General features: G+C 40.2%; 1 protein-coding gene across 2 annotated transcripts in view; it reads left to right on the top strand.

Annotated features, from left to right (window-relative positions):
• Positions 1 to 27,304, top strand: part of LRP11 (LDL receptor related protein 11) — a 730,391-nt gene that overhangs the window by 311,841 nt on the left and 391,246 nt on the right. The window contains exon 4 of one of the 2 annotated variants that reach the window (XM_044069066.1): positions 6,877 to 7,002. The exons of the other annotated variant lie outside the window; for it this stretch is intronic. Within the exon in view, the coding sequence (XP_043925001.1) occupies positions 6,877 to 7,002 (126 nt within the window). The remainder of the gene's footprint in view (positions 1 to 6,876; positions 7,003 to 27,304) is intronic. 2 annotated transcript variants of the gene reach the window in all.

The raw sequence follows: 27,304 nt of genomic DNA, 5'->3' as shown, positions 1-27,304 counted from the left end.
TCTAAACTTGGTGCTCAGAGCCATAACTTCTTCTCCCTTTGAGCCTGCAGCCTCTTGTGAATTAAAATATTTGTCCTGGAAGACAGCCTTTCTGGTAGCCATTACTTCAGCCAGAAGGGTATCAGAGCTTCAAGCCCTTTCTGTTAAACCTCCTTATTTGATTTTTCATAAGGATGGAGTATCCTTGAGACTCAACCCTTCCTTTCTTCCTAAGGTTTCTTCTACCTTCTGTCTTCACCAATCCATTGAGTTACCGGTGTTTTTCCCACACTTTTCAAACAAGGCAGAATTCAAATTTCACCAATTGGATGTACATAGACAGCTGAGGTTTTATTTGCACAGGACAAAACAAGAGAGGAATCAGATCAGTTGTTTGTGTCCTTTTCAGAGAACAGGATTGGTAGCCCTGTGACCAAAGGCACTATTGCAAGGTGGATTAAGGACTGTATCTCATTTATTTACACATCGGCAGATAGAGATCTACCTTTCCCAGTTAAGACGCATTCTACCAGGGCTATGGCTACCTCAGTGGCTTTTCATGCTAGGCTCTCTTTGGATGAAATCTGTGCGGCAGCCACCTGGTCTTCTCCACACACTTTTATTTCTCATTATAAGCTGGACGTGGCTTCTAGAGGCCGGGTTTCCTTTGGTTCCACGGTGCTCAGGAGTGTTTTCTCATGAGCCTCCCAGGATATAGGTGCTAGGGACGCTGTCCCGTTAGTAATGAATGTAGGCGAGATAGGACCACATTACATCATTTAGTTATGTACTCACCATAACGATAGATGTATGTGGTCCATCTCACCTACATTCTTACGTACCCTCCCACCTTCCCCCTTCCTGGTGAACTTGGAGGACATTATATTCTTAGACCCTTCTGAGGATATTATTTTTTTTTCCTCTCTTCTTGCTTTGTTGTTATGTGGGGTTATGCGTGTGTAATGATTATTTTGTGGCAAACAAGATCTGGGGGTTTGGGCGTGGTGCATCCTGGGATACAGGCTTAGCCCAGCCAATTAGAGACTTTGTGCTATTTATAGCGGCCGAGTCGGAGCCGATTCTCGGAGCCCGTCAGTAATGAATGTAGGCGAGATGGACCACATACATCTATCGTTATGGTGAGTACATAACTAAATGTTCTCCTGAATAGTGAACCTGAAAGCTGTCCTAAAAACTATAAATCAATAAATTGCCTTCTGAAGATGTATAAACTATATACTGGAATTGAAGCAGACAGAGTTTATAGTTATTTAGAAGAAAACTCGATCATGGCAATAGAACAAAAGGGTAACAAAGGAAAGTCATATGGAACAAAGCACCATTTGTTTCTAAATAAAGTCATAAATGGAGAACTGTATAAAGGGGAAGAATCTAAGTATGGCATGTATAGATTACAAAAAAGTGACAGCATCCCACATTCATTGATAAATGAATGCTTACATATGTATAAGATACACCCTACATTGATCAGTTACATTAAAGTGACTATGAAACAGTGGCAAACCCCTTTGCAGCTAAGCCTGATAAAGGACAGATTATTATTCCAACAATAAAAATTCAAAGGAGGATATTCCAGAGTAACTCTTTGTCATTACTGCTCTTTTGACTTGCCCTTAACCCATTAAAATGCCTACTTAACATATTAGGTCATAGTTACAATTTGGCTTCCAGATAACAACAAAGTTTAAAGACTTCTCATCTTCTGTTTGTGGGTGACTTATAACTGAATCAGAGCAGGGCTGCTTGCATGCAATGTAACTTGCAGAACTGAAGGACAGCCTGTACACTCAGCCCATAACACCCCCCCTCCATATGGGCTATTGCAATGGGTTGGTAGGGCATAATGAAAATAGCTAAACCACTCTTGGTGGCTTTCTAAATGATGGCCTCTCTCAGCCGAACCTCACCCTGGTGAGAGGGAAAAAAATGGTCCAGTTGGTCGAGAATGGGCTGATGTTTGGAAGGCACTGGGGAAAAATGTCAACCAAAAAAGACACATTAACTGCCTTGCTTTAAAATAAACTTTGAAATGGTATCCCACCCCCCACCACCCGTGTTTGCTGTAGAGATAGTTTTTCCCATGCAGCTCTAGGTTGTAATCCATCCTATCCCATATAAAATAAACCATCAGGTATACAAGTGACTTCATAAAAAAAGGGTTTAAAACATACAACATCAACAAAGTACAAAAAAATGAAGCTTCTGAATTTTTTGGTTTAAGTCAAAGAGAAGCATTTTACACTTCTTAAATTCTTCCTTTTAACTTTTTTCATAAATTCATTGTGCATCATACCTGATAATTTTTCCACCAAATCTCCTAACCAAACCACAAGTGTTTTTAGGTAAGACACCTCTCAGAGGTAACTAAATATTTGTTTTGTATGGTATGTGTGACCATAGTTTATCTTTAGGGCTGCCATTTATCTTTTTTATTCAGTCAGATCACCAAACTTCTGAAGCATTTCAAACAAGGTATGACAGTCTTACGTGAGCTCTGTGAAAGAAATCACAACATTATCCACAAAATTTGTATTTTTCTTTCTTTTGCTGCTATCATGAATTCTGTAACTTTGAATCTCAGAGGGAGTGGCAAAGGATGTCTGTGCCGCATCCCATGTGCCAACTTTAATGAGGTGAGAGTCTAGCATCTGTTGCTCATTTGCTACTTTTTAGGTGCACTGTCTCCCTGACTGTGTTCATCATCCTGCAATCATGTGCCGTGTTTCACAGTGTGTTTCTTTGGCTATGTTTATTGTGAATCACATTGTAACTGGTTCTGAAATGGCCTACAAGCCTGCAATTCTTTTTTTTTTTTTTTTTTTTTTTGTATGCTCATTTAGCAGTACTTAATCTCCCCAAATTAGATCTGTACTGGCCTGAATTGTGCTCTCTGTAGATCACCGAGTATGAGCCATGTGGATGTAGCTGCCACTAAGGTACCTGATTGAAATCTGACAGATATATTCCCCAGCAGCAATGTTATCTAATCAGAAATAGCAGAAAAAAATTACTTCTCTAGGCGTTTACAAATTCCTTTATAGTTATTTATTTAGGTGGCTGGAGTTAGTTTTTCACTGTTTACTGAGTGGCAGTGTTAATTTGCATATTTTGTATAGGTTGTTTTGTGTATAATATGTTTAAATATTTTCTGCAGTTAGTACTGCCATGTGAGAGAACTAAGACTTCAGGGGCATGTTCTGATATGCTCAGTACAACTTATACAGCATATTTCAAAATGTTCTACATAACACACAGGACATGCCCTGATATGTTCAACACAGCAGACAGAACATTACTTGTTATGTTCAGCACTGCATGCAGAACATGACCTGATATCTTCAACACTGCACTGCACATAGAACAAGCCCTGATGTGTTCAGTGCTGCACGCACAACATGCCCTGATATGTACAGCACAGTAGACAGAACATGCCCTGATATGTTCAGCATTGCACGCAGAACATGCCTTGATATGTTCAGCACAGCAGACACAACGTTCCCTGATATGTTCAGCACTGCACACAGAACATGCCCTGATATGCAATCCAAATTGTAGCTTGCTACAGATCCCCCACCATGCCCCAAGATTCTCACTACACCTTTCTAAACATACTGGAAAATATTAAGATACAACCAAACACCCTAATACTGGGTGATTTCAACTACCCTGCCATTAACTGGGAAAACTACTCGGGTGCCAATACCTTTTCCCAACGGTTCTTGGAATTCATAAATTCCAACGCCCTGGATCAACTAACCCATTGTCCCACCAGGGGCTCCAATATCCTAGACTTGGTCATTACCAACATGGGAGATAGATGCTCCACACCAGTGGTCACCCCCTTATTGGTCAGGTCTGACCGTAAGCTAATCACCCTTGAAATCCAGATCCCACCCCCAACCCCCAGTAAGGAAACCTCCGTAAAAAACTTCTCCAAAGCCAACTTCATGCTACTCAAGTCAGAAGTGACAAACTTCATGACACCCTTGCAGATGGGAGCTGAAAATTTGACTGCTGAATCCTACACTAAGGCATTGTACGAGCACATCCACTCGTGCATGAATTGTGCCATCACAAATAGAACCAAGATTCTCTCGTCCAAAAAAAGGAAGCCAATCTGGTGCTCCCCTGCCATAAACAAACTATACAACAGAAGGAAGAATCTGTTGCAGAAAAGATGAAAATCCCAGGATGCAAAAAACTCCCTTACCAGCCTCAGTAAGAAGCTGAGATCCCTCATAAAATCCTCCAAAGCTAGTTACGAAAATAAAATTGCTAAATATTCCAAAGACAACCACAAGGCATTCTATAGTTATATCAAGAATCTAAATGGCAATGCTCAGATCTGCTCAGATCTACAACAGAATGGCATTAAATATACTGATCCCAAGGATATTGCCAATATCCTGGCAGATCGATTTAGTACCAACTTCACCCCCCTTTCACACCCTAAAGGGCCCATCTCAATACCAAAAGATTGCCAAATTCCGGTAATCACGGCCACACAGGTAGAAACCGCACTCTCCAAAGCTAAGAATACAGCATCCATGGGACCAGATGACACCCCAAGCTGTGTACTACATGAACTACAAAATGAACTGGCACCTCACCTAAGTGTCATGTTTAATCATAGCCTCACCTCAGGCTTCGTGCCCACTGAGTGATGCACAGCTACAGTTATCCCACTCCACAAGGGGAGAATCCACCTTGGATCCTGGGCATTACCGTCCCATCAGTCTGACGAGCCTGATCTGCAAGGGCATGGAACACATTATCATGGAACGGTTTACCTTTATTTCATAGAAAGCCATATGTGCGACGTGCAAAACGTTGTAAGTATGACTGCAAAAAACACAATGCCGATTCACTATGTGTTTGAATGGCAAATAAGCAAATGCTTTTTTCCCATTCAAGCACATAGATCAAATGTCGGAAATGGTTTTCCAGCAAACCATTTTCGACATTTGATCCTTCGATGTTGTCCGTATTTTGGCATTATGGGTCGCTGAAACGACTGTTCGCATATATGCAGTTCACTCATTCAAAGGTAATCCTCATGAAACTTATAAACAAAGACATTGGCAAAACTTCAAACACTGGACCCCATCCAGTTTGGGTTCATGAAGGGCCGATCTTGTCTCCTGAAACTGACTGACTTCTTTGAATCAGTCTCCAGGGCTGTGGACGAGGGTAAGGCGGTCCACACAGCCTATCTGGACCTCGCCAAGGCCTTCGACACCATCCCCCACTCTGGAATCATAGATAAACTTACTAAGCTGGGCATAAATCCCTACATCACTCAATGGGTTGCCAACTGGCTTACTGACAGAACCCAGACTGTAAAAGTAGCCGACTCCAAATACAGCTCCAGACAGGTGACAAGTGGAGTACCTCAGGGTTCAGTCCTGGGACCGCTCTTGTTTGGCATCTACTTCTCTGAAGTATAGGCCAACACTAAGGGATTCTGGATAACAAAGTTCACAGATGACTGCAAACTGGGAGCCATTATTGAATCCCCAAATTATGTGGATATTCTACAAAATGGCCTTACAAAAACAGATGCTTGGTGCCAGAGCCATGGGTTCAAGCTTAATGCCAAGAAATGTATAGTTATCCCCTTTGTGAAAAAAACATGTACCCATGAATTACCACATAGGTGGCAGTACACTAAACATCAAAAGTGTGATGAGAGACTTAGGGACACAGGTGGACAGTGGTCTCACCTTCGATAACCACATTGCCACAACAGTCAGGAAATCCTTCCATGTGGCATACCTCATCACTAAGGGCTTTTCATCCAGAAAAAAGTAGGTCATTGTCCCACTGTACTCATCCCTCATTAGACCCATTATAGAGTACAATGCCCCATTTGGTATGCACCTCACAAGACATCTGCAACAGCTGGAAAGGCCGCAGAAATACCTCACTAAAAGAATCACAGGCCTAAAGCAGATGCCCTATGCTAACCATCTAAAAATATTCCAGCTATACTCTGTGGCATATCGTCTACTCAGAGGTGATCTCTGCTTAACATACAAGGCCATGTCAAACCCTGAGCTGTTGGACATGCTCCATGTAAAGAAATCCCAATCCCTCAGAGCCACACGCTCCAGGGATCTAAACCTTGTCATCACAATGAACAAAACATGCTGGAGGTATAGGTTTCTGACCCAGAGACTCCTCATACTCTGGAATAGACTGCCCATACATGTCAAGCAGAGCACCTCCTTGACCCTCTTCAAAAGTAACCTTGACGATTGGATGGGAGATAGGAAATTCACCTCGGGGATCACGTCAGTTGCCCTGCTAGACAGGAGTACAGGGAAGTAAATATTGTGGGAAGAAATATCCAGGGAATTGTTATGGCTATGCTTGTATAGGCCCTAGGGCCGATAGCCTAGTACCTACCTATGAACCTATATGTTCAGTGCTGCACACAAAACATGAACAACAGTAGTAGCATTGTCCGGTTTGAGCGGGAACACCTTATATGTGGCAGAGAGCTGTAGCTTGCATGTATTGTATGGCTGATTAGCTTTGATGGTTAATCTTATTAGTAACGGTTGCATTTGTCATCTGAACTCAAGAGAACTCCTTTGAAAATGCAGTTTGGTTATCAGTTTTGAACAAGTATTTGTAAAACGGAATTTATTTTCTTTTTTGTGTTTTTTAGAACAAACCAAACATTAGGAGTACACCTGTAACATTTAAGAAATGTGCAGAGATACATCTATAGCTCTGTATTGTACATTGACACTACAGTGTCCCAATCACATTGCCAGATTCTGAAGTTGATTCCAACTCAATCCTCCATAGTCTGTTGCCTGTTGATCACCTTTGACCAGCTTTTGATTTCTGCCCATTATTGTGATGCAGGCTGTAAAGGGAGTTGTTCTCGCTACCAGTTCCTTTGTGACGATGGCTGTTGTGTCGACATCACTTATGCCTGTGATGGAGTAGTGCAGTGTCCTGATCGGTCAGACGAGGCGTTCTGCCAGAGCTGTAAGTTTTCAGTCCTGTTGCACACAGAGTTTTCATCTCAAATTTAACCATTTCTAACACTTTTCTTGCCTAACTCCCCTCTTTTTATATTTGTCCCATCTACTCTCTTTTTTCCTTATAGGTTTGTCCTGTGTGCATTAGATACTCTTGATTTACTACTGATATACTGTATGCTTGAGTTGAGACAGATGATAGCAGCAGCTTGATAAAAATAAAGACATTTCCTTTTCTTGCAGAAAACTGTATAGTAGTGTTTATTTTAAGACTTAAAGTATTATGTGAGAGACTCACTGATATATTGGTAGTAGCACACACACAGTGCTTAACAATGGCAATTTATGAAATGCAGTTACTATTTTTTTTTCTTTTACTTATTTGTGGTGACCAAGGAGTACTGTCTGGTAAAATGACTTACTGAGAGTCACATGGTAGGCAAGTGGATGCCAAAGTAATTAAATGCTGACATACAGGCTGATTAACATTTCATAGGATGGCCAAGTGGTTTAGGTGTTGGACTTAAGATCCAATGGATGTATATCCACTTGGGTTCAAACCCCACTCCTGGTAAAATTTTACAGGAATAATGGTTAAGCAGTAGGAGCTTGAGAGTACTTCAGCTATACCCCATCCTTGTTACAACCTTGAATTAATGATTCAGGCATATCCAACAACTGGAATGTCTATAGAGGTTCCTCACTAAAAGAATGCAGGACGTAAGTAAAATGCCCTATGCAGACCACCTCAAGGCCATATCCTTGTATTCTGTTTCCTACAGGCTTTTGAGGGGAGATCTATGCCTGGCATACAGGGTATTGTCAGACCTCACTCTGATGTACCTCCTGCATATCCACAAAACAAACAGCACCATAATTACCCATTCTAAAGTCTAAACCTTGCCTGTGATATAAATAGGATCTGCTGGAGAGATAGGTATATATCCCAGAGACTACCCCATCTATAGAACAGGCTCCCCATCCATGTGAAGCAACTTGGACAATTGGATGGGAAACCGGAACTTCATCCCTGGTTTTGCACCAGTGCCTCTAATTGACACAGGTAACCTGTAAATGGTTCATCTACCAGGCCCATGCTTACACTTATCAAGGATATCAGAACTTGTCATAGATTTGGGATGCATGGCTAGGCTTAAAAAGGCCGTTGTGGTAGTTAGCCTAGTAAACTCCTACAAACCTGTGAACTTATTTCATAGCCTTAATATCTTTGCTAACCGACAAATAAAAACGTCAACATCAAGCCTACTAGTACAGAAGCAGGACATCTATAAACAGTGTTGCACTAGACTGCTAGACTGCACCGTAGCTTAGCTGCCAGTATATCTGGCTGGATGGGGTTAGGATGGGGAAAACGGGGGAGCAGGAAATGCAGCCTTGCTTATGTTTGGTTCTCACTGAGCAGAGTTATTACCCAACTATACATATATGTGTGTGTGTGTGTGTGTGTGTGTGTGTGTGTGTGTGTGTGTGTGTGTGTGTGTGTGTGTGTGTGTGTGTGTATGTTTCATTCAGTCAAATTCATTTTATATAATCACAAATAGTAAAAAAAAGAACTGAAAATATTGGAAATACATTTCATCAAAAAAGCATTTAACTGATTCATATTTCATGGGAAATACATCAAATGCTTCTTGTGTGCAGTGCAAAGTCAAAGTGTAAATAATGTTCTACAATAGGACCTGCTGGAGAGATAGGTATATATCCCAGAGACTACCCCATCTATGGAACAGGAGCCCCAGCCATAAACAAACTATACAATAGAAGGAGGAAGCTACTACATGATAAAGCGAAATCCCAAAAAGGGAAGGCATCTCTGATCAGTATTAGCAAAAAACTACGGGCACTCATAAAATCTTCTAAGGCCAGCTTAGAGAGAAAAATTGCACAGGACACTAAGGATAATCACAAGGCTTTCTTTAGTTATGTTAGGAACCTGGGTGGGAATTCCCAGATATGCTCAGAATTAGTCCAAAATGACAAAAAATACATCGAACCCACAGACATTGCCAACATCCTAGCTGACAGGTTCAGCGCAAACTTCTCCCCCCCCCTCCCCACCAAAAGAGCAACTATCTATCCAAGCAGAGTGCTGCCCCCCTGACATCTCAGATGCTCAGGTAAGAGCCGGGCTCTCCAAAGCAAAAAACAGAGCATCAATGGGACCAGACGGTGTCCCGGGCTGTGTCCTACATGAACTCCAAGAAGAGGTAAACCCAAACATAAAACTACTGATCAATCTCAGCCTTACTACAGGATATGTACCCAAAGAGTGGCGTACAGCAACAGTGGTCCCTCTCCACAAAGGTGGTGCCTCAACGGATCCTGGAAACTATCGCCCCATAAGCCTGACTAGCTTGATCTGCAAGTCTATGGAAAGGATCATCATAGACCTCATAAATAAAGATATTGGGGACCTACAGACACTGGATCCTACACAGTTCGGCTTTGTTAAAGGCAGATCCTGCCTCTTAAACCTGGTCAATTTCTTTGAAACAGTCACCAAGGCCATTGACGAGGGGAAGGTGGTCCACACAGCCTACCTGGACCTCGCAAAAGCCTTCGATACAATACCCCACTCGAGTATTATAGATAAGCTCACCAGCTTAAATATAAACCCCTATGTCACTAGATGGGTTGCAAACTGGTTCAAGGACAGAACCCACATGGTTAGAATTGCTGGAGCCATGTCAGACTCCAAACCAGTTACAAGTGGCGTCCCACAAGGCTCAGTCCTGGGACCTCTCTTGTTCGGTATAAATTTCTCGGAGGTACAGGCCAACACGGAAGAACTGTGGCTGACCAAGTTTGCAGATGACTGCAAACTGGGCACCATAATCGACTCTCCATCCAACACAAGCATCCTCCAAAAGGGCCTCATAGAAACAGACAACTAGTGCCAGAGCCATGGCCTCAAGCTAAACACCAAAAAGTGTATAGTCATCCCCTTTGGCAAAAACAAAGTGCCCACAAATTACCACATAGGTGGTAATCCATTAAGTGCAGAAGAAGTAATTAGGGACTTGGGGACCCAAGTTGATAGCAATCTCTCATTTGACAACCACGTGGCCAAAGTGGTTAGAAAAACATTTTATATAGCCCACCTAATCATGAAGGGATTCACATCTAGATCAGGGGAGGTCATTGTGCCTCTTTACTCATCCCTCATCAAGCCCATAATTGAGTACAATACCCCTTTTGGGATGTACCTTACCAGACACCTGTAGCATCTGGAAAGACCCCAAAAGTACCTCACCAAGAGGATCAAAGGGCTCAAACAGATGCCATATGCTGCCCGGTTAAAGAAACTCCAGCTCTACTCAGTGGCATACCGCCTGCTCAAAGGTAATCTGTGCCTGGCATATAAAGCCATGTCCAACCCGGAATTAATGGACATGCTGCACCTCAGAAAATCCAAATCCCATCGAGCTATGCGCTCGAGAGACTTGAACCTCAGCACTGAAATAAATAGGACATGCTGGAGGGACAGATTCATAACCCAGAGGCTCCCTTCACTCTGGAATAAAATCCCAGTCCAGGTTAGGCAGAGTCCCTCATTGACTCTCTTCAAGAGGAATCTTGATGAGTGGATGGGAGATGGTAGGTTTACCCCGGGTATCACTTCTGTGTCACTGTTAGACAGAGGCACAGTATACTAACCTCGAAAAAGGTCATAGCAAAATTAATTTAAAATGGGTGGCGAAAGCAAAACACACTCTGGCTAGGCTTATAAATGCCCTAGGGCAGATAGCCTAGTATGAACCTACGAACCTATGAATAAATTTCCTCCAAACTCCTACTATGCCATTACCTAAAACCACACCACTAATGACTATCTGTCTATAGGCTTCTATTCTATTCTGTATAATGTGATTCAACAAAATATGTTTTTGATTAAATGAGTTTTCTGTTAAATTATTTGATGATTTGTGAATCAACAAAAGTAGACTTAGATAAAATGAAGCTTACCTCTCTCTCCATATATATGTTTGGGCAGTTTTCCATCTCTTTCAACTTGCTGGCTTAAAAGCCTACATTTGTACTTGTTCCCCACCTTTCCTGTAACTAGTATAGTCCAGGTACAGATTTGCTGTATTCCAGGACTCTTTGTAAGCTTCTGAGCCCCCCCAAGCCTTTCTCTGTTGGAAGGAAGCCTTCTAGCTTATCAGTGGGAGTGGTAAGCATTAGGTAGCCTATCTACCACAAGAGGAGTGGTTCCTGGCCCAGAAATTGTAGCTATTGTCCGTTTGGGCAGTTTTTTTCCATCTCTTTCAACGTTCTAGTTTAAAAGACACACTTGCGCTTGTTTCCCACCTTTCCTGTAACTAGCCTAGTCCAGATACAGAGTTGCTGTATCCAGCACTGTTAATAAGCTTCTGAGCCCCGCAAGCCTTCTGTGTTGGAGGAAAGCCTTCTAGCTTATCAGTGAGAGTGGTAAGCACTAGGTAGCCTGTCTACCATGAGAGGAGAGGTTCTTGGCCCAGAAATTGTAGTTTATTAACCATTTGGACAGTTTGTCCGTCTCTTTCTACTTTCTGGTTTAAAAGACCACATCTGCACTTGTTTCCCATCTTTCCTGTAACTAACCTACTGGGTAGCACTAGAAAGCCTTAAACTGATACAAGCCTTCTAGCTTAGGAGAGAGACTTTGGAGTGATTAAGTATCAGTTTTCTGTACTTTCTTGCTGTACTTAACTGTTTTCCGCCTAAACACAGATTTTCCAGCGTTTATTCTGATTTAAAAGCTTGTTTTTTTCTCATAGTGTACTTATTTGACTGTCTGCACTTTTAAAAAGTTGTTTTTTGTTTAAATAATTTGTTTAACTGTTGTAGGCTGCACACTAAAGTGTGATAGCCTTTTCTGATCACTTGTAGTCATTTAAAGCTGTTTTAAGTGTATTTTTTACTGTTTTTGCCTTATCTTTTCAAAAAAAAAAAAAAAAACAAAGAAATTCCTTGTTTCTTGCCTTTCTAAGCTAGTATAGTCCAATTTTCAGGCTACTGCTGAATTCAGGGCTGTAATACTAGTTTCTGAGTTGCCCATACCTTACTTGGATAGAAGGAAGTTTCTGTGTTCACCTGTGAGAGAGGGGAGCTTTGAGCAACCTGTCTGTCCCTGGAGGAGTGGTTCCAGCCCAGAAGTTAGTAGTTTATTGGCCATTTTGGGATTATTTCTATCTCTTTCATTTCCCTACTATAAAAACCGCGTTTGCACGGTTTTGCGCACCGGGCAGTGCCGGTTAGCTGCGGTTAAATTATTCCCAGCTCCACTGTCTCCTCTTCAGTTTTTCCCCTTGAAACTAGTCTAACTCTCAACCTAAGCACTCAAAAAGCATCTTACAGCCCAGCTCTTGTTCAGAACTAATAGCAAGCACTAATATACCCTGACATTGATTGCCCATCAGGACAAGGCTCTTTATTCACCCCTCACCAACCAAGCGACTAAGCAGCTCACACTACTATTCAGGCATGACCAAAGGGCAACTTCAGGTGCACTCTCCATCCAGCTTGTGAATCTGGGTATCCTGAGGCAATGTTACAACTGCATCATGTACACAGACAACCCTCTCCTGCTACCACAAAACACTAACATATGCGAGAGATGCAATTATACAGCCAAACTGGAAGCTAAGCTGTCTCCACCCAAGACTGGAACAGACAGTCAAGAGGAGAATTTTAACACTTGCACCACAACTCCATCTGCACACAGACCTACTAAAACAGCACTAGCAAAAAATACACATAAGTACACAAAATCATACTTGGAGGCCCTAAATAAAAACTTGCAAAAGCATCAGACACCTCCAAAGCAGACACCCAAACAACCTGCAATTCCCATCACAAACCAGACAACACTTAAAAGATAAAATCAGTGTGCCACACAATCACAGCCCTTAAGGCAAAATAACATACCTAACATACGAGTAATAGGTGACTCTATAGTCAGGCACACTGACGTCCCACTCACTAGGCTGGACAAGCAGAAGGCTACTGTTAGCTGCCTGTCAGGAGCCAGAGTCCGCCACATAACACAAGCACTCAGGTCACTCCAGAACAAGTAAAAATATGACTCTGTCATTGTTCATGTTGGTGTGAATGACCTGAGACGTACCTCCCGGGACTACATGAAAAGGGACGTGAAAGAGCTCTCTGATCATGTAACCCAGGCGGATATGACCCTGACCCTGAGTAGCATCCTGCCCTCACCAAGAATGATACCTCAATATAAAAAAAAATATATAAATTTCAACAATTGGCTAAGCTTCTGGTGTCATTACAAGGGGATCCAGTGTCTGTCAGCCTGGGACGACATGCTTGACAAGCCGCATTGCTTCGCAAGAGATGGCTTGCACCTGTCACCCCTAGGCTTTCGAATACTGGCCAAGACTGTTGCTGCCCCCATAGTGCCTTTTTTAGGCAAGGCTCAAAAGTCAAACCCACCTCCATAAACAGCACAATTAACAAAAAACTGAGGGTTATGCTACTCAATGCCAGGAGTTTAAATCTCAAAATGCATGCGCTTGAAGCAATCCTCAGTAGGAGAACGTCGACATCTGTGTAGTAACTGAAACCTGGTTCAAGGCTCCAGAGAGCACCCCAGCACTAATGGGCTACAACTCATACCACACGTTTCAGATCCAGAACATGGACTGAAACACAAAAGGGGGGGGTGTATCCATTTTCATCAAGGATACCTACATTAGTGGCGCAGCATGATACGTCTGAGATCATCCATGTGCATCTAACATCGGGCAAATCTGAAATGCAAATTGTGGCCTGCTACAGATCACCCTCCATGACCCAGGACCACCACTCCACCTTTCTGGAGACACTGGAAAACATGAAGGTCCTACCAAACACACTGATATTGGGCGATTTCAATTACCCTACCATTCACTGGGAAAACTACTCTAGTACAAATTCCCAGGCCCAGCGCTTCCTGGAATTCATCAACTCAAATGCCCTGGATCAGCTGGTAAACTCCCCTACCAGAGGGGAAAACATATTGGACCTGGTCAGCACCAACATGGGTGACAGGTGTTCCACACCGGAGGTCAACCTGTCTCTGGTTAGATCAGACCATAAACTAATCACTCTGGATGTCCACACCCCACCACCACCCCCAGCTAAGGAAACCACAGTAAAAAACTTTTCTAAAGCAAACTTCACCTTACTTAAGACAGTGGTGGTAAGTTTCACAGCCCCCACGCTAAAGGATAACGCTGCCCATGATGCAGAAACCTTTACAAATGCACTCTATGAGCACCTACAAGGATGCATGGTTTGTGCCATCCCTAGCAAAACCAAGACTCACTCCTCTAAGAGAAGGAAACCAGTTTGGTGGACCCCTGCAATAAAAAGGCTATACAATAGAAGGGAGAAACTAGTTCAGAAAAAAAAAAATCAGAAGTAGGAAAGATATACCTGATCAGCATCAGTAAGAAACTGAGGTCCCTCATGAAATCATCCAAGGCTAACTTTGAAAGAAAAATAGCCAAGGATTCAAAAGATAACCACAAAGCCTTCTTTAGCTATGTTAAGAATCTAAGTGGCAACTCGTAGATATGCACTGAATTAGTGCAAAATAGCACAAAATATACTGAACCCACTGATATTGCCAACATCCTGGCAGATAGATTCAGTGCAAAATTCACCCCCCTCTCACCTCCAAAAGGGCCCACAACAAGACCGGAAAAGTGTAGTGTCCCAAAAATCACAGACGCACAGGTGAAAACAGCCCTTTCAAAAGCAAAAAACACAGTGTCAATGGGACCAGATGGTGTCCCAGGCTGCGTCTTGCACGAACTACAGAACAAACTAACCCCCCACACCTAAACACACTGTTCAGCCTCAGCCTCTCCACAGGCTATGTGCCCATAGAATGGCGCACAGCAAAGGTTATTCCTCTCCACAAAGGAGGGGCCACAACTGACCCTGGTAACTATTGCCCTATAAGCCAGACTAGCCTGGTCTGCAAGGCTATGGAGAGCATCATCATGGAACTCATTAACAAAGACATTGGGAAACTCCAAACACTTGACCTGACACAGTTCGGCTTTGTTAAGGGCAGATCATGCCTACTAAACCTGGTTGACTTTTTTAAGACAGTCACCAAGGCCATAGATGAGGGAAAGGTGGTTTACACAGCCTACCTTGACCTCGCTAAGGCTTTCAACACCATTCCCCACTCGGGTATTACAGAAAAACTCACCAGCCTGAACATAAACCCCTACATCACGAGATAGGTTGCCAAGTGGCTTACAGACAGAACTAGCACAGTAAGAATAGCGGGCTCCAGGTCGACTCTAAACCAGTCACAAGTGGTGTCCCACAAGGCTCGGTCCTGGGACCCCTACTGTTCGGCATATACTTTTCAGAAGTACAGGCAAACACAGGAGGACTATGGCTAACCAAGTTTGCCGATGACTGCAAACTGGGAGCCATAATTGACTCTCCGGCTGACATGGGCATCCTCCAAAAGGGCCTTACTGAGATGAACACCTGGTGTCAAAGTCACGGCCTCAAGCTAAATGCCAAAAAATGCATAGTCATCCCGTTTGGGAAAAACAAAACACCCACGAATGACCACATAGGTGGCAGTCCCCTTAATACAGAAGAGGTAATAAGAGATCTGGGAACCCAAGTAGATAGTAATCTCTCCTTTGACAATCATATTGTCAAAGTAGTTAGGAAATCCTTCTATGTGGCCCATCTAATTACTAAAGGGTTCACATCTAGAAATAAAGAGGTTATAGTGCCCCTCTACTCATCACTCATTAGACCCATCATAGAGTACAATGCCCCATTTGGGATGTACCTCACAAGGCACTTCCAACAGCTGGAAAGACCACAAAAGTACCTCACTAAGAAAATTACTGGTCTCAAACATATGTCCTATGCAGCCTGACTGAAAAAACTCCAGCTGTACTCAGTGGCATATCGCTTACTCAGAGGTGATCTCTGCCTGACTTACAAAGCCATGTCCAACTCAGAATTGAATGACATGCTCCACCTAAAGAAATCCAGGTCACTGCGAGACATGCGCTCTAGTGAGCTAAACCTCGCCACACCAATAAATAGAACATGCTAGAGGGATAGATTCCTGTCACAGAGACTCCCCATGCCTTGGAACAAAATTCCAAATTACATCAGGCAGAGCCCCTCACTAACACTCTTCAAGAGAAACCTTGACGAGTGGATGGGTAACAGAAAATACACCCCTGGGATCACTTCATTGGCTGTGCTTGACAGAGGATCAGTTAATTAATCAATGGGGTGGCGAAAGCCGACACACTCTGGCTAGGCTTATAAATGCCCTCGGGCAGATAGCCTAGTACCTACCTATTAAACTATAGATATATATATATATATATATATATATATATATATATAGATACCTATTAATCTATATATATATATATATATATATATATATATATATATATATATATATATATGTGGGTGTGTATTTGTCTACTTCTAAATTTCAAAGTTTCAAAATGTTGAATTTTTTATGGTCAAGTTTTGAAACTTTGAACCATTTAAATGGAGGTCACTGTACAGTGCGGAACAGTAGATTTACTGTTCTCCTCACTGAAGTGTGATCTCTGAGTTGGTATATTTAATTATCAGGCGGTGTGGGGGTGCAGGGGATTTGCTCCACTGCAAAAACTTAAAAAAAAAAAAATTTATTTAAATTTCGAAATTTCAAAACTTTGATCTTACTGTCTCGACCATAAGAAAGTCATATTTTGAAATTTTGAAATTTTGAAATTTAGAAGTCGACCCATATATGTGTGTGTGTGTGTGTGTGTGTGTGTGTGTGTGTGTGTGTGTGTGTGTGTGTGTGTATATATATATATATATATATATATATATATATATGGATTCACTTAAAGGTCAAAATACTGAAATATCGAAATTCACTATTTCAAGCCCATAAAGTAGAATCCTGAAAAGAGCGAAACCTCAGAAGCACGAAATTTAAAACCTTGAATTCTGGAGGTTTTGAATTTCGTGCTTCTGAGGTTTCGCTGTGATTATGGATTCAGGTAAGTCTGTATGTGTTAAGGGTTTTGGGTAGAGTCTGTGGTGTGTGTTAGTGTGTTTTGTTGCTGTGATGTGTGTGTGTGAGGAGAATGTAGCTTATGTGGTGGTGTGTGTGTTTGTATGTAGTGTGACCTCAGAGTTAGAATATGTAAGTGGGGGGTGGAGGGCACAGCCCCTCACATGGGTGGTGCAGGTGTTTTCTGTAAACTGTGTGATCATTTTACCTTAAATAAAAATATGTCTTGTTATTTTATTTTATAGATTTTATTTTATAGAAAAGCTTTTTGCTTTAAATAAAAGTTATTTGATACCAGTGAACTTGCTGTTTTTTCTTGAAAAAGCAAATAAAATATATTTTAAGGAATGGTGCCTACATAAAATACCTACTGTTTAACTTAGTTCAACCCTAATTAAATCTGGAGAAAATGTGGCTAAAATATGAGTTTTTGCTGCCAGTAGCCATCTTGAAAATGTATGAAAAATACCTTTGAGATACTGTAAGTCTGACAAAAGTGAATTGAGAGTGTGTATTGAAATGGGGGTGAGAGAGCAACTGTCCTATAAAAGCACTGTTAAAAGAAATTTAAAGTGACTGCTAATTCATTGGTGTATTCAAAGCAATTGTGGTTACAAGCTGTGAAGTTTGTTTCTTAAACTCTGTTCATTAAATGAGAAATGCAAATTTGATTTGTTAATTGTTAAGTTGTGCAGAAACTGCTTTGCTATATAGAGTCATAGCCTCCTCTTTGCCATATCCATGGACAAAGATCCAGAAACAGGAACTGGACTGTGAGATTGAAGCAACTGGAGTACTCATTAAATAAAGTTTGAAATGGTTTTATGAAAAATAGTGACAGAATGCCACATACTGTCGAATGCTGTAACAAAGTGATATGAAACTGCTGAAAGATCGTTTTCCAAAAACTTGCATTATAAATCGCTGAAAGGTTGCTTTTCAAATACATGCATATTGACTATACTAAACTACTGAAAGCCATGTGTTCTGGAAAATGTTTTTGCAACATTAAACATGTGTTCAAGAGCACTGGCAAATGAAATAACTGAAGTTAGTAGTTGGGTGAAAAGCTGAAAGCTTTATAGTGTGTAGTGTACATTCTTATAAGATGCTGAAGCAAATGTGGTGTTGTAACAGCGAAAAGAAAAATATACTGCTTGCATGAACCAGACATTACTTGCATTTATAAATTATCCTGTGTTTAAAGCAAGCAAAAAAGTACTTCCTGCTATGTTTTCTAAAGAGAACTGTGTTGTTCCTAAAATACACTAAATTTTATGCAGGCAAATGCTGTGTGTGTTTGTAAACCCTACTTGTTGAGAAATTAAAGTGAAAGAAAAGTGCAATGTGTGGGAGGCACTGACTGATTCTGGAACTTTATAGAAATTAAGAGAAATTAAAGTAAAAGAAAAGTGCAGTGTATGGGAGGCACTGACTGCTTCTGGAACTTTATACAGCACTGAATCTCACTAGGTACAGTCTGTGACAGAGTGCATCAATTAATATTCAGTAGTGAATTGTTAACACTAAGGAACTGCCATGCCTACAAAATATTTGCCATGTGTCTGTACCGAGGCTTCCTTCAATAACAAACCTGAGTCTTTGCAGCAGGTAAAAAACAGCTTGGAAGAGGAAAAATGTTTGTCAATGTTATACTAAAGGCTTACAATAAAAGACGTAATAAAATTATGTTACTAAAATTCTGATGAAATTTTTTTTGAAAGTAGCTTAGTGTAAGGTGCAGTCTCTAGGAAAGTAAACCATTGACTTTGAAAATAGGGTTCATTGCTATATGTCTCAAAAAGAAAATTATATACAGTCCTGGTAAAAGGGATTAGGAATTGTCTGTGCTGAAAAATGAGAGGCAAAAGAGGTTATAAACAAAACAGTACTTGTGCTGCTCTCATGGAAGGTATAAAAATATTATTCTGCTGAGATATAGCAAAATGGGTTTACAGAAGAAAGTGGTGTTGGCCTTCTAAGTCTGATTATAAACATTGCTGTGGTACAGCAGAGTGAGAATGCTTTGCACTAAAATATCTCAGATAGGCCAGGGCAAATTGATATTTTGCAGTCCAATGTTGCAACTATGCAGAGCGACACCTTATTTGAGAGTGATAACTCCTGCTCTGTGGGTTCAAGGAAAGCAAAGATAGATAATGATGAAGGACAGATCTTGGGCTTTAAATTAAGTCTTTTTTTTTCAAACACCTTTATTGAATTATCACTTGTGACATAGGCAAATTTACATTCATGTAAAAGTAATCAAACTATATTAACATAACAAATATTATACTTCACATATATTGCTATATATCATATAACCTAAGCAATACTGCATAAATTATTCAATTCCTGATTTTTTTTAAAGAAGAAACATCTTCATTAAACCGTCACTTACTACACAGGCAGTCATACATTTAAAATAAGTCTTGTCAAGAAATAACAAAAAAAGCAGTGGAGCTTGTTACAGAAAGAAGAACTTGTGAAAAAGCAGTGGAGCTTGTTACAGCAAGTATACTTATGCAACAAAGGAATAACCAAGAATAAGAGGAAATAAATGAGATACTCTCTCAATGCTGGACAATGTAGAGCCCTGCAAGATGAAGTTGGAGCATTACATAGTTAATGTAGAAATGTTAAAGCAGCCAGGGCACACTGTCTTTAAGCAGAGAGAGGGGCAGTAGCAGTGTTAGAACAGATGGCTTCTGAAAATAAAAATATAATGACAGAGAGTTGTACAAGGCTGTTGGCTGACCTTCACCAGCCAATGAAATAGCAAAATAAAGCTGATAAAGTCATTGCTGACTTGTCCGAAAGACTCAGCTTCATGTGCAAGTTGGAACAGTATAGTGACATCACAAGCTAAAAGAAGAAAGAAGAAAGTAACATTGTGTTTGAACTGGAAAGATAAAAGAGAACTCGGTTTCAGATATAAACTGACATTTGGTCTCTACAGAGTGAGATCGAAAACTGTGACAGAAGCTGCAAAAAAGTTACCACCACCTTGCTTGAGCTAAAAGTAAAGTATCAGAATGTGCAAGCTGAGAATGTGTTCTTAATAGTGAAGTGACCCATTTTGTACAACAAAATAAATCTGAAAGTATACATGAAAGTAAGCAGTTTGCTACTAATGTAAATACCACTTTGGGTCTCCCTTGAAAAGAAACCACTGGGCTAGTGAAACTGATCTGTTAAACAAAAGATTTAAAAAAAAAGAAAACGAAAAAAGAAACGCACAAAATAGTTGACTTTAAGAGTCTGAAAGCCATGGAAGGGTGATCAGAACTATATTGGTGTGATCATTGAACAGTTAAATAGCCAAAAGCTGCAGAGATACACCGAAATCAAAAGGTAGCATATAGAATGTCTCAGATATATTTTATTGAGTTAAGTCCAGTCATGGAGTCTAAACCAATAAATAGGCTCACTACTTGTGCTTGATGTAACTGAAAACTCAGCGTCAAAACAAATTCTGTAAAGAAGCCAAGCAATGGAGACTGACAAAACATCAGAAGGTAAACCCTTTAGTACAAAACATGTGACAACAGCTAGACCTTCTGCACCAGATAATGTCTTAGAAAAAAGTCATCATCTATTTCAGAATCTCCTGACAACAGTGGAAGTGAGGCTGTGGACGATTCTGATGCTGAACGTGAAACAGTAAAAAAGCAGTGTACAGGACCAGCACAGCAAATGTTGACAGCGTGAATCCCAATGAGGACAGTTTGTGCTGTGATTTGCCAGTCTTTGTTGTTTGCTTTATGTCTTATGGCAGAAGAAATGAAAACTGAAGCTAGTGTTCTGACTTTTACTCATTCACACATGTAGCACAATTTGTATAATTCTCAAACTGTGAATGCAGCACCACTGTGAAAAAGCAATGGTTCCTTTACCATATCTACAGCCCCCATGACTGTTCTGCTCTTTGCAGTACTATTTCTCCTTGGTTATAGGTATTTCTGCTGTAAAACTATGATCAGTGTCATAGCTCTTAACTGTACAGATTTTCACAGAATGTCCAGATTTCTGCCTCATATTTGTGGTCTGTTGTTCATAAAATTATGTTTTTCTGGCAAATTATTGGCAAATCATTGAATATTGAAGTCGGAAAATTATGACAGACAATTGAGTTTCAGACTTCATACTCTTCAGAAAATTCATGTTAATGCAAAACCTGTTATTCTGTCAATTTTCTAAGTTTGTATAAGCAATATTTAAAAATTGTCCCTATTCTGGGGCCTTTTTCCCACTTTTATTCATGGCTTTGTCCAGATTTCTTGCTCTAAGAGGTTGAGTGGTATGATCAGTGTGGCCTGCAGATGTTAAACTTCAAAATTAAATACAGAAAGGATAGTGTTATTATTGCCATTTTATGACGAAAAAGTCCCTTGTTTGTGTCTCCTTGGATTTAATAGACGCATACACACTGCAGGTACCTAGAAAGTCATGGAAGACCATTTGACTATGTAGACATAAAGGATCACACATGGGCACATCCCATCTATACAGTGTAAATGCTTCTTCTTTCATTGAGGAAAAGAAATAATGTTAGTTCTTAGTTCAACTTCTGTAATTCTAAATGTTTGTTCATAACATATTATTTTCTAGGGAAGGTAGTTTGAGATAAACAGACACCTGATATTGTCACATCATCAACCAATCTGCTGATGAGGCATTTGTCCATCTCAAACACCAAAATAACTGATAACTCCTGCACCTTTCATCAGTTATTTGCATTTGCAATGAAAACAGCGGAGGTCTAGGACATTGTGAAAGACACTAAATGTTTTTTAAAGCTGTAGGCACCTTTCAAGAACTATACAAGTCACACTGTAGGTGCAAGTGAGTTGCAAAGGTATCAACAGACCTGACACACAGCACTAATGGTTGGAGTTCAAAGCATGCTATACTTGTGGCGAGTTTGTTAAGGCTGTGAGGAGGTTCCACACCTGCCCTGAATGAATGAGGCCACATACCCTTCTTATAAAATGAGAGAAAGAGAGAGAGAGAGAGAGATGAGCCTCTGGCAGAGTACTATGGAGTCTCTCAGACAGGGGGCTTTAGAGTGTGACAGAGAAAGTTCCAGAGACATTAATTTCACAGGTGGTAGAAGAATTGAACTGTGAGTTGTTTATTTGACATTAATTGTGGTTGTTTACCTGGACTGAATTGTGTGTGTCTCATATAATGTGGTTGAAATGGTATAACTGCACTATAAATAAGATGTATTGCACAGTTACTGTCAATATATTAAACCGAAACCACAATGAGCCTCCAACATGTTTGCTAATGTTATAGTAAGTAACACAAACACACATGGTGGACTCAGGACTTCACATTTGTTGTGGATTATTTACAAAGAAGAGTGAAGGAAAAATATAAACAGAAGGAAGAATCTCTTAAACAAAAAAGTCAGACAGATCCAGTTAACATCCAAACCAAGGTTGCAAGTAATCTTAGTCAGACTGAAGGCAGTCCTCTATGTAGATCAGAGTGAAAGTGATGTGTGCTGTATCTTTAAGAAGCATGTCAAGGCTGTATGCGCACATATAAATTCTAGACACGTGCAATCCCTAGTACCATTTTGTAAGAGCAGCCAGAGTGTGAGCATGCATGATCGCAGTGTTAGTTTGTATATAAGTTACTTACGTTAGTCAGTAAACTTCTATAGTGATGTGTTTGTATAAAATAAAGCTGCTTGATAGGAACCCACAAAGACTCTTCTATTATGTCCAAAGCAGGGAAGAGAGATGGTGTCAGAACCAGCATCACAGAGAGTAATATAATATTCAGAGCCATGAGGTGCTGAGTTGACAGTGAAGGTAAAACTAAAAAAAAATGAGCACAAAAAGAGCCAGAAAAGAATCAAAGGTAATGAAAAGTACAAGTACAAACTATTGACAGAAAAGACAAAACAGGGCATTACAAGGCACAAACCGCATTACTGAGCAAGTGGAAGGCACAAAAGGTTTGTTAACTAAAGGAAATGTATAAAATAAAGGTATTTGATAAAACAAGCATGTTTAAAGCAAAATGAATATGTTTAAAACAAAACTGGGCATGTATGGATTAAAACGAGCACAAGAAAAGTACATTGGACATGAAAAGGGCTTAAACAAGCACAACGAATATAATAAGAGCAAAAAGGGCACATTAAGCAAAAATAAAGTAAGGCACCAACTGCATGTATTTTGGCAAAGTGCTGTGTTTTGGCATAACTATGACTTCATATTGTATTGAGGGAATAACAAAAGTTATTCAAAGTATCACAAGGTGTGTAAAAGTTCTTAAAGTGTGTGTTTATTACTATGCATGCATTTTGAAGAGTTTATTGTGTGCAAAGTGCAACTATTTCATGAAATACAATCAAAGTATAGCCATTTTGAAAAGTTTCTTGTGCTGGGTTGTCTATTCGCAAAGTGTCACCATTACAGAGTTGCCTAGCAAGGTACCACCATGTTGGGGACATTTCAGTGTGCTGTGTAGTTATTCGCAAAGTGCAATTACTTTGAAATGTTATTGAGTTTTGGTCAAGAAATGTCCAGTTTATTCGCATGGTGCAGTTATTTAATATGTTTCTTATACTGATAAGAGGTGGTTTCCTGCAAAACAATATTACAAGAGTATTACAGTGCCCGAGAGTTTTATTTCATTTGCATCGTAAAGTTGTTTGAGATGTTTCTTAAAATGATGATAGATTACTTTAGCATTGCAAAATGATATTATGAGAGTGTGTATTTCACAAAGTCCAATTATTCAAAGGTACTACAAGTTTATTCATTAGCATAATTTCAAAAAGGTCAAAAATTTATAAATTCAGAAGCACAAAGGCATTGGGCAAAGTTACAAATACTGACATAAGTTTCTAGCATATGTGCATGTGTGTATATTTGTGCTTATTTGCAAAACCCTTCAGTGGTATATGTTAATATGACAGAAGGATTTTGAAAGCCCTTACCACTTGTATTTGTTCAGAATATTGAAAATAACTGGAGAATATTTGAGCAAGAGTACAATATTTTTATACAAGCAGCTTATGCAGATAGAGATGCATGCACTAGGGCATTCAATTTGTTAAACCTAGCTGGGTCAGAGGCCATAGAAAGAGAGCATTCATTTGTGTATGCGCAAGCAGTATATAATGGAGAAGATGAAAACCGTTATATTGTTGTACAGGCTGAATCAAGGGAAGACTCCGACTGTTTGAAGTGCAAGTTCAGAGAAATGTGTAACCCCCCAGACAAATATTACATTAGAGACTTGGAGAGGGATTTGTTTTACACGGAAGATCAGAAACCAGGGGAGACTTTTGCAGCTTATATAACTGACCTGAGAAACAAGGCTAAAATGTGTCGGTTTGGTGACTTAAAAGATGAGTTGATAAAGGACAGGCTTGTGTGTGGTATTAATAGTGCTGCTGTGAGAAAGATTTTACTTTGTGACAGTGATTTAATGTTGAGCAAAGCCATAGAGATTTGTCAAATCCATGAAGTGACAGAAAAACACACAAGTATGCTTCCGAGTGACAAGAGCATGGTTTCAGTTGGGTCCAGAGTGAGTGTAGATAGTAGGCAACACATGGCAAACAAAAATAGGCCTAAGCATATGGTAGCTGCTACAGTTCCTACAAGGTTTCCTGTGAGGAGTCGTAGTTTTCCAGCAAGTTCTAAGAAGGGAGCAAACTTAGTGCAGTACAAGCATGAATCAGCAAAACTCATGTCTAGCTTTATTAACTGTCGCAATTGTGGTGCAAATCATGAGTCTAAAAGAGAGCAGTGCTTAGCATTTGGTCAGCAATGTCACAAGTGTAAAAAAAATGGAACCATTTCCAAAAGTTTTGCAAATCAAGTAAGCCTCACACAGTTGTAAAGAAAGGTCATATAAAAAAGCAGTGTGATCAAATAGCCAAAGCAGTCAGCTTTCTATGTGGATGGTGTATCAGTGCTTGGTGAAAGAGTTGATGCAATGAATTTATTAATAAGGAGCAAAGTGTTTTAGCCTGCCAGCAGGATAACCCAAGTGTAATGACTGCAACAGTGAATACACTCGAACATCTACATTTATGGTAGGTACACAACTGTACTTTTTGTACTGTCCGGATTAATGGAAGATCCACAGAGCTTAACGTAGACACTGGTTCAAAGTATAATGTTATATCAGCAGATACATTTGTAAAAGTGAGAACTAACGAACAACTCAGTGTGGCCAGTAGTGCGAGACTTGTTGCTTATGAAGGAGAAGAAATTCAAACCGAAGCTTCAGTGATGCTTTCGTGTTATTTGGCCAAGAACTGTTACAACTTGTTATTCTATGTGGCCTGAAGACCAATGCAATCTTTACTGGGTCTCAGAGATAGTTTGAGAATGAATCTGTTTTCTTTTGCTAAAGAAGTTCATCGTGTAAGTGCATTTCCAAGTCCTATTTTTTCTGAGGCCATTTTCTCAGAGTATGCTGATGTTTTCAATGGCAAGTTAGGCAAACTTCCAGTTATGTATTCCATGAAGTTAGACCCAGAGGTCACTCCAGTCGTCAGACCAGCGAGAAGAGTTCTGATAGCTATGCAGGATAAAGTTAAGGCTCAGTTGGATAAAATGATGCAGAAAGGTATGATTTGTCCAGTCACAGAACCAACTGAATGGGTGTCACCATGGTAGCAGCTCACAAAAAAGGCTCAGATGAAATCAAAATATGTATTGACTCACTAGATCTGACCATAGCATTAAAGAGACCGTATAATCCAATGGGCACAGTCAAAGAGGTCGCAGCTCTAATACCGAATATCACTGTTTTCTGTTTTCTCTGTCTTGGATACAAAGAGTTCATTTTGGCAAGTGATGCTTAATCGAAAATCCTCATTTCTAACTACTTTTGGTACTCCATTTGGCAGATACAGATTCCTAAGTATGCCATTTAGAATAAATTCTGCAAGTGAAATCTTTCAGTGTGCAATGGAGCAAATTATTTCAGGTTATCCTTGTGCCATAATAGTAGATGATTTATTGGTTGGAGGCAATGGTGAATCAGAGCATGACAGAAACCTCAAGAAAGTTCTAGAGAGCACGTGAAGTAAACTTGAAGCTCAATCCTCTGAAGTGCAAATTCAGATTTCCAGAAGTTGCATATGTAGGTCATTTGTTCACGAGTACAGGCTCGAGACCAGACCCGACTAAGCAAGCAGCTATTCTTGAGATGTCAGAACCAGACAATGTACAAGCTCTACAGCATTTCCTTGGCTTGGTCAACTATTTAGGCAAGTTTATACCAGACTTCAGCGAGTTGATAGCACCTTTAAGAAAGCTAGTGTGCAAAAATGTCGCATGGTGATGGTGTGAACAGCACCAGAAGGCATTTCAAGACCTTAAGTAGAAAATTGCCATCCCACCTTCATTAAAATACTATGATGTGAACAAACCAGTTACTCTTTCCTGTGATGCTTCAAAATTTGGTCTTGGTGCAGTTGTAGTTCAAGAGGGCGGACCAGTAGCCTGTGCATCTAGAACACTTACCCAAACCAAGATGCAGTATGCTCAAATTGAGAAAGAACATTTGGCAATAGTATTTGCATGTTACAAGTTTCATGATTATATTTATGGTCGAGCTATTAAGATTGAAACTTACCACCAACCTCTAGTTACTGTTCTAAAGAAGCCTATGCATTCCACTCCAGCAAGATTGCAAAGAATGTTGCTCAAATTGCAAAAGTACAGTTTCAAAATGGACTACATGAAAGGCAAGTTACTTTATCTGGCTGATACCTTATCCAGATTGCCCAGAAATATGACAGAACAGCTTGACACAAGAGAATTTTGACTTTGATGTGATGTCAGTGTGTAATTTTTCAACCACTAGGTTTGATGAGTTAAGAGATCCCACTCAGACTGATCCAATTTTACAGAAGCTCACTCATTACATTAATCCTGGATGGCCATCAAAGCAATCTAGTATACTACCTGAAGTGCAAACCTATTTTCCTTACAGAGATGAATTGCTGATGGAAGATGGCATCATTTTCAGAGGTCCCAAAATTGTTGTTCCTGCTTCCTTACAACAAGAATATATCCAGATTTTGCATCGTGGTTACCCAAGATCCACATCCACTAAGGGAAGAGTGAGATAATTAGTATTTTGGCCTTCATTACCAAAAGACATTGATAAAGTACTTGCTTCTTGTTCAGTATGCAATAGTATTAGACCGTATTAGCAAAGAGAACCACTTCAGCTA

This window comes from Protopterus annectens, chromosome 1.part0, assembly GCF_019279795.1.
Source record: "Protopterus annectens isolate FY-2018-M chromosome 1.part0, PAN1.0, whole genome shotgun sequence".
Lineage (NCBI taxonomy): Eukaryota > Metazoa > Chordata > Ceratodontiformes > Protopteridae > Protopterus > Protopterus annectens.
The sequence above is the reverse complement of the archived record's forward strand: the minus strand, read 5'-3'. Positions and strand labels throughout refer to the sequence as shown.